This window comes from Myotis nattereri (assembly GCF_964212035.1).
Source record: "Myotis nattereri genome assembly, chromosome: 4".
Lineage (NCBI taxonomy): Eukaryota > Metazoa > Chordata > Mammalia > Chiroptera > Vespertilionidae > Myotis > Myotis nattereri.
In genome coordinates, this window is record NC_138079.1 from 38,715,480 (window position 1) to 38,733,376 (window position 17,897).

General features: G+C 39.9%; 1 protein-coding gene across 1 annotated transcript; it reads left to right on the top strand.

Annotated features, from left to right (window-relative positions):
* The first annotated feature begins 67 nt into the window (after positions 1–67).
* Positions 68–16,643, top strand: UTP15 (UTP15 small subunit processome component). The gene is made up of 13 exons (XM_081090523.1): positions 68–238; positions 2,794–2,928; positions 3,312–3,404; positions 3,500–3,684; positions 5,126–5,304; positions 6,177–6,302; positions 7,942–8,077; positions 11,605–11,689; positions 12,543–12,692; positions 13,644–13,745; positions 14,136–14,269; positions 14,446–14,504; positions 15,274–16,643. Exons 2-13 carry the CDS (start codon positions 2,839–2,841, stop codon positions 15,474–15,476), a joined length of 1,542 nt encoding a protein of 513 aa, XP_080946649.1. The 5' UTR covers positions 68–238; positions 2,794–2,838; the 3' UTR covers positions 15,477–16,643.
* The last annotated feature ends 1,254 nt before the right edge of the window (positions 16,644–17,897 follow it).

Here is a 17,897-nt window from a genome sequence, read left to right on the forward strand (position 1 = left end):
CCCCGCCCCCCGCCCGCCCCCGCGACACCGGAGCTGCGAGCTCCGCGGAGCCTGAGCCGGTTACGTCATCAGCGGGCGACGGGCCTGGCCTTTCCATTCGCCGGGTGTCTGGGCGACTCCTGAGGGTCCATGTGACCGGCTCCTAGTGATTCTGGGCTGCCCCGGGAGGGGTCTAGCGGGATCCAAGAAATTCTCCCGAAGTCCGGGTGTCTCGGCGCACCCTCGGGGCCCATCGGAGGTAGGTGAAGGCGGCTCCCGAGGAGGGTAGCTCAGACCCACGCCGGGTCTGCCTTGGTGGGTGGCATGCTCCTCTGGGCTCCCCAGTCTCCGCTGGTTACCTCTTAGCCAGCCCATGGGGATCCCCTCAATTCCTCTTCCACCCAGATTCCCCTCCTTTACGATCGCAGCCCCGTTACACTGTCCACTGTTATTCGCCCCCGGAATAATCCGCATCTTCGCAAGGCAGTGGGCAAATTTCCATCTCTGTGCCTAGGAGGTTCCCTCGGTTTCAAATACTCCCTCCTCCGCCGTCTGTTTTAATATTATCCAGAACTTCACAGCCCAGCGGAAACGCACACTGAATCTTCCTGGGAGCCACCCAGATGTCACATCACTTCTCGCCTCCATGCCCCTGCACTGTGTCGCGCCGGCCCCCCTCCCCCCGGCCGGTGCTGTTCCTCACGCATCTGGCCAACCACTGCTGCTGCTCCTCAGTTTCCCTTCTGAATGTGAAGCTGTTTCTCTCAGGACACAGCGACGTGCTCTTCTGCTCACACTCTACCATGGGGCCAAGTCCTGCAGGCGGATCGGGCCTGGTGCTTGTTTTTGGGCAGTCAGTGAGCCAAGAATGGTTTTTACAGATGAACATTTCCAGTCTATTTGATGATAGGAAACACTCACTTTGAACCTGAAGTGAGTGAAATATTCTCCTCCCTCCCCCAAATCCCATTTTCATTCATAAATTAAAAATTGTAATCATAACTGCTTTGGGGGTTTCATTGGAAATTTTCTTTCTTACTATATAAGTAGCTACATTAATACCCCCTGTTTTCCTGTTGGCCCACAAAGCCTAAGATATTTAACACCTGGTCCTTTACAGAAAAAGTTTGTCAACTCCTCTTCTTATGTTCATCTTATAGATCCCACTTGTGATTTTAATTTTGTGTTTTCCCATAGAATCCAGCACAATGCGTCCTTTCCTTCATTCTACAGACATTCTTTGTCGTTAGATATCTCTGATGGCCATTTGGAAGATGGGTGAGGGAGTTAGGAGGACCTTATGTCACACTCTTCGTAGATGAGAAGATCTGAGTTAGGGCAGTGGAACTAGGTGGAGTGAACGTGATGAAGTTTAATTTGGGAGGTAAAATCAGCAGATCTTTTTGGATGTTAGAAGTGAGAAGGAAGGGACAAGTCAAGGCTGATTCCAGATTCCTAGCTGATGCCAATCACAGCTGAAATGGAGAATATTCAGGTGTGAGGGTACAGACCATGTCTTTCAGTCATCCTTGTATCCCTAGTGCCTAGAACAGTGTCTTATACATTGTAAGTACTTGAATGAACAGAAAAGTTTCCCCCCCTTTTAATCGTTGATGACCATGTTTCATCAAAACAGCCTTTAAAATATGTTGCACTTACAGTTTTTGGTGTTACCTCTGCACTATTTTCAGGCTTTCTGGGATAGATGATGAATTGTACCATCAGAATCATTCATCTGATAAAATGGAATCTTTTGCAGATTGAATAGTTCTGGAAAGACAATTTGGACTTAATTACATGTCAGTTAAAGTTTCATTCTGTTCTCTCACTTTAATTAAGATTTAATTCCAGAATTGCTTTATTCTTGTTTTCTTATTGTTTAAACCATCTTAAAAATTAATTTAATTTTGAGCTTCTACATCAGAATATTATCTTCTTGTTTTATTTTCTTTTAAGCTTTTAAATTTAATTTTAAGCTTCCACATTAGAATATTAGTTTTGTTTTCCATTCTTTTTGGCATTTTAGGCTTTCAGGATGTCAATCCCTGTCTTCTTAAAGACTAAATGTCATTTTAATTTAGTTTCAGGAAACTTTTATATTTGCAGTTTCACCTTCAATAAATGAACATTCTAAGCCATCATGCTTCTCTCTGCTTTGGCTACTGGACGGCTAAGCTAGATTTATTTCTAAGTGTTATAAATTGGTCAGTTAGGTGTGAGGACATTTATATGTAGCCTCTGTGTATAGCTGAATTGGATGGTGTAGTATGGTAGCCCTATTTGTATTCTTCCTGCTTTCTTGAGATTATTTCTTCTGTGTTATAATTAAATGGTTTACTGATCACTAAGCTGCTATACAGCCTTTTGACAGTATGCAGAGTGAAAAATCACAACTGTATATATACAGGTTTATGAGTAATACTAGAGGCCTGGTGCACTCAGTTCGTGCACTTGGGGTGGGTGGGTTGGGGGTCCCTCAGCCAGGCCTGCTCCTTCTTGCAGTCTGGGAGCCCTTGGGGGATGTCTGACTGCCTTCAGCCGGACATCCTTAGCACTGCCATGGAGGCAGGAGAGGCTCCTGCCACTGCCGCTGCACTCGCTTCTGGCTGAGCGGTGTTCCCCTTGTGGGAGCACACTGACCACCAGGGGGCAGCTCCTGCATTGAGTGCCCCCTGGTGGTCAGTGCGTATCATAGCGACAGGTTGTTCCACCATTTGGTCAATTTGCATATTAGCCTATTATTATATAGGATGTATTAAAATATTTTCTTTTTCAGACATAAGGCAGAATCACTAAAATTATTTCTAACATCAGTTTCAGACTACTTACTTTCGGATAACAGTCTAATTGTATGAAACTATGGCTGGTTATAAGCCTGTAGCTATTCAGACATACCCTATACTTGGTGAAAAAATCACCCAGGATACACTGTACTGGAACAACTATAAGGTAAGTATTTATGCCAATTTCTCCAGCATGTGTTATACTTTGGATACACTAGTAGAGAACTAATAACTAAAAACAATCTATCAGCAGCTTATAGTTTGGGCAGAAAATTTGATACTAGATATTTTCTTGGAATTTTATATAAATTGCTGCTTAATCATACAAGTGCCTAGTACAAAATAGATGATTAATCAGTGACAAATGAATTAAATTTTAGAATTTGAATCTCATGCAAGAAGTTTTGTGTGTTTTTTTTGCTTTTCTTAATCTAAGGAGGAAGTGATGTAAAATTAATTCTTCTAGATTATAAAGACAAATAGATATTCTCAGTTGTAACTCTGTGAATACTGCAATTGTTAATACTCTGTATTATTTTTTTTATTAAGACCCCTGTTCAGATCAAGGAGTTTGGCGCAGTGTCAAAAGTAGACTTTTCTCCACAGCCTCCATATAATTATGCTGTCACAGCTTCTTCAAGGGTAAATATAACATTACATTTATTTTTCTTTTTATAGTTTATATTTACTACTAATTGTGAGCCATCTGGTTAAACACCATGTTTTTTTTCTTGTAGATTCACATTTATGGCCGATACTCCCAGGAACCTATAAAAACGTTTTCCCGATTTAAAGACACAGCTTACTGTGCTACTTATCGACAGGATGGTAGATTGCTTGTGGCTGGCAGTGAAGATGGTGGAGTTCAGCTTTTTGATATAACTGGGAGGGCTCCCCTCAGGCAGTTTGAAGGCCATACCAAGTAAGAGACAGTTAAAAAAATCTTTTTTAATTGTGGTATAATTTACATACGACATTATATTTGATGTTTGTATATATTGCAAAATTGTCACAAGGCTAATTCATTTTTTCCACCATACAGTTTTAGATACATGCTTTTTATGTGTTCTTTATGTTTAGCTTTGTAAACTCTGTTTTCTGGGCTTTGAGTAAAAACATAGAGAAGATTATGTATCTTTAAACACTTTATTTCTTGGTTGTTGTAAGACAGTCTGTTTCCTGGTTCAGTCCTAAGGTCCATTTTGATGGGGCTTATGAATTCCCCAGCATTTTATATAACATTTTAGGAAATGGATATTTATCTAGGGAGACATTCTATAGTGTTCATTAACTTCTCAGTGAGATCCCTGACCCAATTGCTATTATAAAGCACTGATCTAAAGGCAGCCTCACAACTGTTAATGAGAACTTTATAAGCCTGAACTGTATTAGTTCTCATTTTGAAGTTAAGTTGGAAGGTGGATTTTCTTTCTTCTTGGATTTAGTATTTTGCCCCTTGATAAATTGAACTGTCAAGGCAATTTTATATTATAACTTTATTTCAGGATTACCAATGTCATTTCTATAATTTGCTATCAATTTAAAATCTCAAGAGTGTTTTTTTTTTTATATTGTACTAGCGGCCCAATGCATGGATTCGTGCACCGGTGGAGTCCCTTGGCCTGGCCTGCAGGGATCAGGCTGGAACCGGCTCTCTGACATCCCCTGAGGGGTCCCGGATTGTGAGAGGGCGCAGGCCAGGCTGAAGGACACCACTGGTGCACTGGGCCTCTAGTATGCATATAACTTCTTTGGTTAATCTCTTCCCACCCTCCCTCCTTCCCTTTTCCCTCTGAGATTCATCAGTCTGTTCCATGTGTCCATGCTGTGGTTTCCGCTCCTGCTCCTGCATTGAGCGTCTGCCCCCTGGTGGTCAGTGTGTCATAGCTACCAGTCAGATGGTCGGCTGGCCACTTAGGCTTTTATATATATAGATTATCAGGATCGTCTTATCCCATCAATGAAACATTTAAAATATAACAGAAATTTACTTAACATGATCCTATTTAGTGGCAGATCTTAGGATTTTTTAAGAAACTACCCATTTTGAAATTTTTTAAATTAAAGAAAAGTACCTGTGTACCAACATTTAGAATATTTTACTTTCAAATTGTTAACATATTATAAAATATAATTTCAAGGCTATTGTTTAATATTCTTATTAACTTCATAGTGCATGGGTATTTAAAATTTTAAGTTAGCTTGAGGACAGACACCTGTTTTAAATATTTTTCCCCCCTCTTTATGATTTCACCCTGCAATTATACCCTGAAACATTTGGGGGAAAGAAGTGTTTTATGTTAGAAGGTGTCAGACATACAATTTTTTCTTGCTTTTTAATAAACTGATCCTTTATCTTTCAGAGCAGTCCATACAGTAGATTTTACAGCTGACAAATATCATGTGGTCTCTGGGGCTGATGATTATACAGTTAAATTATGGGATATTCCAAACTCCAAAGAAATTCTGACATTCAAAGAACATTCTGATTATGTGAGGTGTGGATGTGCTAGCAAGCTGAACCCAGATCTCTTTGTAACAGGTTGGTAAACTCACTCTCCCCTCTTCCCCCTCCCTCCCCCCCAAAGTTGATAACTTTACCGTGCTAGATTTTAATATGCTTTGGGATTGTTTTTGGATAGAGGAGTTTAAGTATTTTTTAATAAACATATGTTTTTGTTTATCCAGTTTTCTTTTTCTTTTTTTGGTGATTGTTCTTACTGTCCTCCAAATGCACTTGGAAACACCAGGCTGCCTTGAAAACATAAGACAGTCAGAACTGTAATGGGTTTAGTATTCTGATTTCAGAGTCTCCAGCAGCTAGGAAACTAGACAATGCAGTCAGTCTTTGGGTGCCTGTGCAGAGATTCCCTGATGACTCAGTAGTGACAGAGCCTGGAGATAGGAATAGTTTAAGATTCTGTGTAATATAATATCGTGCTTCTTCAGAAACAGATAATGGTACCAAAGAGTTTGGAGGTACTATATCTTTATGAATTTACATATGACTCTTTAAAAATTTCATCTAAGCTTTTTTCTATTTATTTATTTTGTTTATTTATTTGTTTTAATATGTTTTTATTGATTTTTTAGAGAGAGAGGAAGGGAGAGGGAGAGAGATACTGTAGAAACATCAATGAGAGAGAAACATTCAACATTGAGTGGCTGTCTCCTGCACAACTCCCACTGCGGATCAAGCCTGAAACCCTGGCATGTGCCCTGACTAGGAATCGAACTGGTGACCTCTTGGTGCATGGGTCGATTCTCAACCACTGAGTAACACCAGCTGGGCTAAGCTTTTCTCCTTTAAAATTTTATGTTTGAATATATGTACATGCACACACACACACACACATACTAGTAGTTTTTGTTGTTTTGACTAGTGAAACTCAATAATAAAAATTGACATTCTAGGGTCATATGATCATACTGTGAAGATGTTTGATACACGAACAAACAAGAGTGTTATCTCGGTAGAGCATGGTCAGCCAGTGGAAAGTGTCCTGCTTTATCCCTCTGGAGGTCTTCTGGTATCAGCAGGTATTTCTTTTAAAAATTGCTTTCACCAGTATGTTGGTCTTGAATCAGATAACTTCTTTAGCAGTTACTTTTTATAATTTATCAGTGTGCACTTGAATTGCCTATCTATATGTGTTTGCTCAAACAATTGATAAGTGGGACCTGCAAGCAGTTATCATTTATTGAGTACCTAATGTGAACCAGACACTGCTATTCTCTCTGATGCCCTAGATGAGCCCACAAGGGAGGTAGTTTGCTTCCTGTTTTGCAACTGAGGAAATAAATAAAAGTTTTAACTAATTTGTCCAAGGCAAAGTGGTAAATAGATCTGAAATCCCAGAACTTGAGAGTCTGCTTATGTCCTTAACCCAGAAATCCAGGTTGTACACCTGCTGTTATTCTTACATAAGAGATCTATGGCAGTTTTTGAAAACACAGTTTCTTTCAGATCTAGAATCAGGCTTGTCTTTTTCATGTGGCTCTTGATGAAATGGCCTTACCCAGGAAATAGCTGCTAGTGCAGGAGGAGGAGGTAATGTGAGGTCAAAGAGGCCTTGGATACATTTTTCATCTAGGGTGGAGCTGAAGTGTGCTTATGTTGATCATAGTGCATTTTCAAAATTATAATGGAAGAAGTGAAGTGGCTATTGTCATTTGTCAAATCAAAATTAATGTGTTGCCCTTGGAAGCATACATAGATAGTATGTGTACTTTATAGCCTACTAGAAAAAGGCTGTGTGTAGCCTTTTAAAAAAAATTCTAAAAGTATCCTGTTTTATACTCTTCCCCAGTACCTATTGGATTAAAAAAAAAAAAGTTGATGACATTGTTAAACGTAGCTATTTGTCTTGCTGTTGTTTAGAGAAATGAAAAGCTCAAGATGAGAAGTATGATAGGTACCTGTATGCTGATTACTGTGTCTCTAGTTATGTGACCTTGAGCAATCCCTTAGCTTTTATCGATCTTGAAAAGGAGAGGTTAGGCTAGATCAGTGTTTCAAACTGTAATCTCTCTCATGAGCTGCCACATGTGAGGAGACAGGGACCGTGAATTGGGTTCCAGGCCCTCTTGCACAGTCAGTTAGGTAAGACATTTGTTCCCCCTTCCACAACCCCTTTTTCTATTTTACCTCTTAGACTTCTGCTTAAGATTTCATTAAGAAGCCGTTAATATTTCATTAAGATGCTGAATTAAAAAATTCTTTTTTAACCATTGGATTAAATTGTGTTTTAGGATCCTTCCAACTCTTAAAGTAAGAAAAAGTTATAGGGAAGTTTTTCAGTTAGATTGGGATTCGCAAAATTTTTTGGAAATAAAATCTGCATTATTTCTATGGTATTACAACATTTCTTTTGAAAAATGTTTTATTATAATTTTGTTGAAATCTTTTGGTTTTACTTTTTATTTTACCATGTAGTTTTGTGTATTTTAAAAATAAGAAATTACTTAATTGTCCTAACAGCTCTGCGAGGTAGGAGCTGTTATTGTTATCAGGTACACACCCAGCAAAAGGTAGTCAGCTTTGAAACCAGGCAATCTGACTCTGGAATCCCTCACTTAACCTCTGTGCTGTGGAGTGTCCAGTGAAGAATGCTCTTCAGGTCTTAAATTTTTGAATCTATAGTTGGAATATCAAACTAATAATTATTTCTTTTTATAGGAGGCCGTTATGTTAAAGTCTGGGACATGCTAAAAGGAGGACAGTTGCTAGTGTCTTTGAAAAATCATCATAAAACTGTGACATGTTTATGTCTGAGCAGCTCTGGACAGAGGTTACTCTCTGGTTCACTGGACAGGTTAGCATTTTCATTTTCTTTCTTCATTCTTATTAGTATACTAGAGGCCCGGTACACGAAAATCATGCTTTTGGGGAGGGAAGTGGTCCCCTCAGCCTGGCCTGCTCTCTCTCGCAGTCTGGGAGCCCTCGGGGGATGTCCAACTGATGGCTTAGGCCCACTCCCTGTCAGTCGGACAGTCATTCGGACATCCTTAGTGCTGCTATGGAGGTGGGAGAGGCTCCACCACTGCTGCTGTGCTCACCAGCTGTGACCCTCGCTTCTGGACTGAACAGTGCTCCCCCTTTGGGAACACACTGACCACCAGGGGGCAGCTCCTGTGTTGAGTGTCTGCCCCCTGGTGGTCAGTGTGTGTCATAGCAACCGGTCATTCCGCTGTTTTTTCAATTTGCATATTAGCCTTTTATTATATAGGATAAGTATTTATTGCTGGAAATGAGTTGTTTCTGCAGTTTTTGTGATAAAATAAATATTCTGCCAAATGATTTCCATGAAAAAAATTCTGTTGAGTTGAAAATAGTTTTGATCTTTTATTTACATACTAGAGGCCCATTGCAGGAATATTCCTGCAAGAATAGGGCTTCCTGTGGCTGGAGCAAAGCAGAGAAGGGAGCGAAACTTGCTGAGGCGGGCTTCGCTCCCGCTTCAAGCCCCTGCAGCTGGTCTTGCCCTCCTGCTCCCAGCCGCTTCCCCTTATGCTCCCAAACCACAGTGGTTGGGCTTGCCCTCCCCGCTTCCATCCGCTGGGGCTGGGCTTGCCCTCCCACTCCCATCCGCTGGGGCTGGGCTTGCCCTCCCGCCCCCATCCCCTGTGGCTGGGCTTGCCCTCCCACTTCCAGTGGCTGGGGCTGGGCTTGCCTTCCCACTCCCATCCGCTGGGGCTGGGCTTGCCCTCCCGCCCCCATCCCCTGGGGCTGGGCTTGCCCTTCCAATCCCAGTCACTGGGGCTGGGCTTGCCCTCCTGCCCCCATCCCCTGTGGCTGGGCTTGCCCTCCCGCTCCCATTTGCTGGGGCTGGGCTTGCCCTCCCGCTCCCAGCCTCTGCCCCTCAGCTCCCAGCCGCTGCCCCTTATGCTCCCAGCCACAGTGGCTGGGCTTGCCCTTCCGATCCCAGTGGCTGGGGCTTGGCTGGCCCTCCCGCTCTAAGCCGTTCCCATCTGCTGGGGCTGGGCTTGCCCTTCTGATCCCAGTGCCTGGGGCTGGGCTTGCCCTCCCGCTCCCAGCTGCTGCCCCTCCCCTCCAAGCCTCTGCCCCTTCCGCCCCCAGCCGCTGCCCCCTATGCTCCCAGCCAAAGTGGTTGGGCTTGCCCTCCTGCTCCTAGTCGCTGCCCCTCCCGCTCACAGCCGCTGTGGCTGGGATTTCCCTCCCGCTCCCAGCTGCTGCCCCTTCCCCTCAGCCACTGCCCCTCCCGCTCACAGAGGCTGCGGCTCCGTTTCTGTCCTCGCGGCCTCTACTTGGCTCCCTTCTGTACCGCTTGGCCTCCATGCTGTCATTGGTCTTCACTCGCCCGCTAGTATATGCAAATTAACCGCCATCTTTTAGCTTCTATAATTGAAACATTGTATCTTTTGGAGCTGTTGCTTTAGGAGCTCAGAGGCCGGCAGCGGCAGGTGGGGAACGTTGGAGTCCTCCGTCACTGAAGCAAGCAAGCCTCCTGTTCGCTTTAAGCTGCCTGGCTGCCGGCCGCCATCTTGGCTGGCAGTTAATTTGCATATCGCCCTGATTAGCCAATGGGAAGGGTAGCGGTTGTATGCTAATTACCATGTTTCTCTTTTATTACATAGGATAGAAAACTTAGATGTAGTTTATTGCTTTAACTTACATATAAGGAATTTTTATTCTCATCTGAGGATACACTTTTTTAATTAACTTTAGAGAATGGGGATGGGAAAGGGAGGGAGGGGAAGGAAGAGAGAGATATGAGAGAGAAACATTGATCAGTTGACTCCTGTACTTGCCCTGACCAGGAATGGAACCCGACACCCTTCAGTGCACTGGATGACGCTCCAACCGAGCCACAACAGCCAGGGCATACTTAAGGAATTTTACTGAACCATTCAAACATTGATCTTTTAAAACAATCTATATTCTGTAGTTTCTTTTTAAAATCATTTTGGTATATTTGTATATTTTCAAACAGTTATAATGAGTATATGTATATATTCTAGTTTATAATATTTAAAATTTAAAACTTCATGTAAAAGTTTATATATATTAATGTAGTCCAATTTCACTATTTTAAATAGGTATTAGTATTCTATTAGTTAATGTTCTAGAACAGTGCTGTCTAGTAGAAATGTAATGTGAGCTTATATATGCCATTTAAAATGTCATAGTAACCACATTAAAAAGGTAAAAACTAGGTAAAATTAATTTAACTAGGTAAACATCATTTATTTCACTGTATCTAAAATATTATTTCAGTATGTAATCACTATAAAAATTAATGAGATACTAGAAACAATTTTAGCATGTAATACATGCCCTCCAGTAACAATATTTTATAGTGATTAAAGTGAAACATACTGGTGTTTAACAGAAAAATATTTTTATACTGCTTCAGCTTTAAAATTAAATTTAAATTAATTAAAATTAAGTAAAATAAAAAATTCAGTTCTTCATTTTCACTAGCCACATTTCAAGTGCTCAGTAGCCACATGTGGCTAGAACTACAGCACAGTTCTAGAATTATATTCCTCTGTTGTTGGTCATTTTTATTTATTTATTTATTTTTAAAAATATATATTTTATTGATTTTTTACAGAGAGGAAGGGAGAGGGATAGAGAGTTAGAAACATCAATGAGAGAAAAACATTGATCACATCTCCTGCACACCCCCTATTGGGGATGTGCCCACAACCAAGGTACATGCCCTTGACCAGAATCGAACCTGGGATCCCCTCAGTCCGCAGGCCGACGCTCTATCCACTGAAGCCAAACTGGTCAGGGCATGCTGGTCATTTTTAGTTCCTCCCGCATTATGTAAAGCCTTCCCCCCTCAGTCTTTATTAAAAAGCATTCATTTTAAAGCTAGAAAATAAATACTTCTAATACAAAGGAATTTATTGTGTAAACATGTAGCAAATTCTCTCTAATGTGTTACTAGGCAACTTGGGACTAAAACAGGGGTCCTCAAACTACGGCCCGCGGGCCACATGCAAGTACAAATATTGTATTTGTTCCCGTTTTGTTTTTTTACTTCAAAATAAGATATGTGCAGTGTGCATAGGAATTTGTTCATAGTTTTTTTTTAACTATAGTCCGGCCCTCCAACGGTCTGAGGGACAGTGAACTGGCCCCGTTTAAAAAGTTTGAGGACCCCTGGACTAAAAGCTAGATAACTTGGCTCTGTCTGCAGTAGTTCTTGACCCAAAAGAGAGGATTCAGTGATGAATTAGTTTGTAATTAATATTACTAATTATTGTTTATTGTGTAAATTTTAATATTTTTTGTATTAAATTTTCAAAAAATGGGAAATTTTATACTCATTTTCAAGATATTGTGTGACAAAGCTTTCTTTTTTATTAGGAAGGTGAAAGTATATAGCACAGCTTCCTACAAAGTAGTCCACAGTTTTGATTATGCAGCTTCAATTTTGAGTCTTGCACTTGCAGTAAGTACTTTTGGTTTCTTTTAAAGCTCCCCCTAACCTCGCCTGTTAAATGAAACTAAAATGGAATGGTAGGGTTTATCTTTGTATTCAAATAAATCTCATTTTCTTTTTGCCACATTAGAGTATTGAATTAAGATAATTACTAGAATATATGACTTGTCCCGGTAACTTAGCATGCGATCAGATTTCGGTCCCGCACACTGCATAGCTTCAAACCAAGTGCAGTGCTGCAGGCCTTGTTAGCACTAAGGTCAGGACTTGGGAAGTTGGTAAAACTCTTCAGAACATTTAACTCAAGGGTTAAGTTCTTAGAAAGTCAGATTGGCTCTCTGAGGTGGGTGGGGACCTGGAGGACAGGAGACTACAGAGTATCTTCTTTCCTCAGTTGACTGCTCTTTCTGGAATGTCCACTGTCCAGTTTCACGAGCCATTGAGGAGGAGGATATTGGGATACATTCTAGAGAAATCCAAATTGGGAGAGGAAGATCAAATATTTTCTTGGCAAGAGTAGAAAATCATGTCACTACATAATCCTTTTTTCCTAGTAATAGGATGCAGAAAAAAATATTTTGGAGTTTTCCAAGATGTCATTAACTGCATATTATTATACAAACTGCCAATGATGATTTATAACAGGTATAAATTCTGTCCATATAATAGTATCCTAGAGGAGAAAATGATTTTGCTCTAAATTTTTGCATAGATCATTGTTAGGCAGAATATCTGTATCTGAATGGAACTCTTGGTGAAAGTATGGATAAGCAGCAAACACATTATAAGTGGTATTTTGAAGAAAAAGTATGATAAATTATGAGTTAGGAATAGACTAACCTTTTTTTCTAACCGCTGTTAGCATGAAGATGAGACAATAGTTGTAGGAATGACCAATGGAATACTGAGTGTTAAACATCGGAAATCGGAAGCGAAGAAGGATTCTTTTCCCAGAAGAAGAAGGCCTGCATATCGAACTTTTATTAAAGGGAAAAATTATATGAAGCAAAAGGTATTTTTAAAAAAGTATATATTTTTTTTATTGATTTTAGAGAGGAAGGGTGAGGGAGAGAGAGAGAGAGAGAAACATCAATGATGAGAGAGAATTATTGATCGGCTGCCTCCTGCACCCCCCTCCTTACTGGGGATTGAGCCTGCAACCTAGGTATGTGCCCTTGACCAGAATCGAACCCAGGACTCTTCAGTCCTCAGGCCGACGCTCTATCTACTGAGCCAAACCGGCTAGGGCAAAAGGCATATATATATATATATAAAGTTTTTTTTTTTTTAAGGAGAAATTTGTTAGAGTAGCCAATTCCCTGCACATTACTGGAAAGTATAGTTTACATGGCATTTAACTTTATTTTGATTTTTTTCTATATCAGATTTATCTCTAGATTGCTAGATTGGGGACCCTCCTAATAAGGAATGGGGAATAAGGACTTTATTTAATAACCTGCATCATAACAAAGCTGTAGTGCTTCACCATATTCAAAGCGATGTCTTTCCCGTGCCACCTGATGGGATCTTCTAAACAGCCCTGAAAAGTTGTAGAGTCAAAATGTTCCCGTTTGGCATCAGAGAGGATGGGGAAGTTGTAAATTGGTCCAGAATTTCATTCCTGGTAACAGAATTGTTGACTAGATCGTAATTTCTCTGAATCTTTTTTTTTCTTTCTACTAAATCACATTGCTTGACATGTAAAGAGAATTGAAATCAGTAATGTTTTCCCAGAATGGAGGTATTGTGTATGCATTGTAAGTTAAAATCATAAGAGAGTAAGAGCACATTGATGTGACAAATTATCCCAATTTCATTTTACCTATATTATGGGCATGGGATCATTATTCATGAATAGTTCAGGAGTGCCCTGGTATGAAAAATGCCACTATGAAAAAGTTTATTTTGAATGAAACTCTATACAGGTGTTGATTTTTCTCTATAAATTTACTTTTCAATGCAGGATGACATTTTGATTAACAGGCCATCAAAAAAACACCTAGAATTGTATGACAGGGATCTGAAAAATTTCCGGATATCCAAAGCACTTGACAGAGTCCTTGAGGTGAGTGAGGAGTGAGTGAGTGTGTGTGTGTGTGTGTGTGTGTGTGTGTGTGTGTAAAATTCTTTTTATTAAGACTTTCTTTTTTTAGAGAAGATTTAGGTTCAGAGCCAAACTGAAGGGAAGGTACAGAGATTTCCCATGTAGCCCTTGCCTCCACACTTGCACAGCTTCCTCCATTAACAACATTCCCTACCAGAACGGTGCATTTATTACAATTGAACCTACAGGGAGCATATTGTTAAAGGAATCATTTTATTACTTGTGTAGTACCATCACTCAAAACTGTGAAGATGAAATTTATTTAAGTTTGGCAATTGTTAGTAAGTTTCAAGACTGTAATTTCTCTTGTGCTGTCTTGTCTGCTCATGTTGACTCTGAAAATTTTTCTAGCCCAGTTGTACAATCAAGACACCTGAGATTACAGTTTCCATCATAAAGGAACTCAATCGAAGAGGAGTTCTTGCAAATGCCCTTGCAGGTCGGGATGAAAAGGAAATCAGTCGTGTTCTTAATTTTTTGATAAGGTATGTTTCATGTCTATGACACACAGTGTATTTTTACATCTAAAATCCTTTATGCCCAAATGAGAGACATTTACTTTTAATGTAATCTTTGTAGAGAACTGATAGAACAACTCAAAACAATTTTAAGATTTTTTTTTCAAGTTGGCAAGTTTCAGTAAACAATTTTTGCTTTGTAGGAATCTGTCTCAGCCGAGATTTGCTTCTGTTTTGATCAATGCTGCTGAAATAGTTATTGGTAAGTAATTGTTAAAACTCAAAAAATCCAAGCATGCTTGCAAAAGTCAGATGTCAAAATATGAAATAAAATTTGGAACTCAAATCAAAATACCTTGTTTTTAGCAATTCTTGATGGAAGATTTTTATGGAGAAAACAAACAACAGTAAATCAATGCATTTTAAAATGGAGTAAATGTTTACAGTGCTTCAACTTTGAATTGCTGTTATTAGGGTTATGATAAAAAAAAACCTTTTTTCTTTAAACATCTACAGTGACAGTGACTATTTTTTAATGGGGAAATGAAAATAAGTCAGAACGTCCATGCTCTACTTTTTGGTTGTTGGTAATCCTCACATGAGGATATTTTTCCATTGATTTTTAGAGAGAGTGGAAGGGAGGGGGAGAGACACAGAGAGAGAAACATTGATGTGAGAGAGACACATCAATTGGTTGCCTCCCACATAAGTCCCGATCAAGGCTGGGGATCAAGCCTGCAACTGAGGTTTGTGCTTTTGATTAGAATCTTACCCTTCAGTTTGCAGGCCGACGTTCTTTCCACTGAGCCAAACCGGCTAGGGCTTCATGCTCTGCTTTTTATAACTACTTCTTTTTTGAAATATATTTACTCAGATAAATTGTTTACTTTCTGTAAATCATACATATAAAATAAGTATAGATCTTCCAGTATCTTTGTATATAATATTTTTATGCTTTTTCTAAATATTATTGTTCATTTATTGTTTAGAAAGATATTTCTAGTTATTGTGTTTTCTCTCTCTATTTCTAGATATATATCTGCCGGTAATTGGTCAGTCGCCTGTAGTTGATAAAAAGTTTTTGTTACTTCAAGGACTTGTAGAAAAAGAGATTGATTACCAAAAAGAACTGCTAGAAACCCTGGGGATGATGGATATGCTTTTTGCTACCATGACAAGGAAAGAAAGCACTCCTGCATCTGATGGACTTCTAGAAAACAGGATAGAGTCCTAGTGGCTGCTTAATAAGACACAGGACTGCTAACTTGGGATAGAATTGATTCTATTAACTATTGGAAAGAAAATCTCTCTGACGCGATAAAAAAACTATTTACAGAAGCAATTTTATGGAAAAGACTGGAATAACTATGATTGGAAAATAAGTTTCTGGTTTGTGACATGGTTTTCCATGTAATAGTTTGAATTATTTTGTGGCATCTTTGGCTAGAAGATCTCAACTGTCTTGATTATAATGCACGTCCACCTTGGACAAGTTGATACTAGTTTTAATGCAGCAAAGTTCTGTACCAGCATTTGGATAGGCATTCAGAACTGTGGATATAGTTTCCATTGGAATCATGCCAAAGACACGGATTTATTTATTTTTTACCCATTCCTGGAAAAAAATAAAACAAATGGCAGCAACAAATAAATTACTTTTTTAATCAGTCCCCTTGGTTTTTCCAGGCCCTGCTGAGCTTGCCGCCTTCTTGACATCACTTATCTCAGGTCAGATGCTCTCCTGTAGCTGGTAATAGGCCTGGAGCTGTTCCACGTGGGCAAATCAATGGCCAGCTCTGAATAATGACAGTTAGACATACATTCAGAGGGAGTGATGAGGCAGATTCGATACCTAGAAATTGTGCTCTTCACCCCAGGTTTTCTTTTTATTTTTTTAATCTTGACTGCCCTCATCAGAAAAAGGTCTACAGAGAGGCCTTATTAGGACCATGTTTTTATTAATTCCCCTTAGTAAACAGCCTTTCTACCAAGTTTTCAACTTGCTTCAGGTCAGTGGGACGAGAAAATTTGCCATTTCTCTTACAATAAATAGCCTTTCAGCCTTTTATATGTTTGGAATTTATATTGTAGCTACCTAAGTCTCTGGAAACAATTTTCTCTCATCTGTATTTGGATTTTTTTTTAATCATTCTTTATTGTTGAAAGTATTACACATGCCTCCTTTTTTACCCCAGTGACCCCCTCCAGCCTACCCCTGCCCCCACCCTAGGCCTTCATCACCCTATTGTCTGTGTCCATGGGCTATTGGATTTTTTTCTTTACACAGTCATGTTTCAGAACTCCCAAGCCAGAGTAGCTTGCTTTGGAAAATAGCTGTATTTTTTTAAAGTTCAGTATAAATCACATTTTAAAATAAAGAGATTCTTATTTTTCTCCTTGGCTTTCTGAGATGTATCAATTCCTGATGGATAGTCACTGGTTGTTTTCACACTTGCTACCTCTCCCACCTTCCACCAATTCCTTTTCCACCTCAAGTAGTTAATTATCTGTAAGGAAATATGCCTTGGGCTAGAAGAACCTTTAGTTAAAGGAAGATTTTGTAATGGGAGTCTCCTCTTAAAATTTCAGGTCTGTGAATTCAGGTTTTTATTTTATTTAAAGCAGAAGAAAGTATTTCTGTGTTTTGGTAAGGGAATATGCTCAAAAAAGGATCTAGTTTCCCTTTAAGCAGTCATATAGCACGATGGCCTATAAGAAACCAGGAATTTGCTTCCCTGAGTAATTATGAGATCAGTCAAGGTCAGAAACTGTTTATGTTGAGAAGTGTTCATTTTTATAAATAAATTTGTATTTAAAAGGTTTTTTTAAAAAAATTGAACTTCATAAGTATATATACTAATAAAAATTACAAGTTGAAATTCTGTCTAAAACTAGTTGCCATCAAGTGTCGAACATGTGACCAGGGTTTCCCATGCATCATTTGATTCTCACGACACCCACCCAAGCTTGATGTTCTCATTGGACATTGAGTTCTCCAAGCTTGAGGTCCTCATCCTCCCAGCACTGAACTGGTCTGCCTGCTGGGGCTGAGCGTCCTTCCCCTGAACAGAACTCCCCTGAGAGTTGCAGTTAGATGCTCTTCTGCAGTCCTTTCTTTCTTTCTTTCTTTCTTTCTTTCTTTCTTTCTTTCTTTCTTTCTTTCTTTCTTTCTTTCTTTCTTTCTTTCTTTCTTTTCTTTCCTCCCTCCCTCCCTCCCTCCCTCCCTCCCTCCCTCCCTCCCTCCTTTCTTTCTTTCTTTCTTTCTTTCTTTCTTTCTTTCTTTCTTTCTTTCTTTCTTTCTTTCCTTCCTTCCTTCTTTCCTTCCTCCCTCCCTCCCTCCCTCCCTCCCTCCCTCCCTCCTTTCTTTCTTTCTTTCTTTCTTTCTTTCTTTCTTTCTTTCTTTCTTTCTTTCTTTCTTTCTTTCTTTCTTTCTTTCATCTATATTTTATTGATTTTTCACAGCGAGGAAGGGAGAGGGACAGAGAGCCAGAAACATAGATGAGAGAGAAACATCGATCAGCTGCCTCCTGCACACCCCCCACTGGGGATGTGCCCTCAACCAAGGTACTTGCCCCTGACTGGAATCAAACCTGGGACCCTCTAGTCCACAGGCCGACGCTCTATCCCGTGAGCCAAACCAGCCAGAGCTGTTCTG

Excerpts from the sequence above, each read along its gene's own strand:
- UTP15 (XM_081090523.1), top strand. The coding sequence starts at position 2,839 with ATGGCTGGTTATAAGCCTGTAGCTATTCAGACATACCCTATACTTGGT. Across the intron at positions 6,303-7,941 it reads AGGTCTTCTGGTATCAGCAG|GAGGCCGTTATGTTAAAGTC; the intron begins GTATTTCTTTTA and ends TTCTTTTTATAG. Across the intron at positions 14,270-14,445 it reads GTTCTTAATTTTTTGATAAG|GAATCTGTCTCAGCCGAGAT; the intron begins GTATGTTTCATG and ends TTTGCTTTGTAG.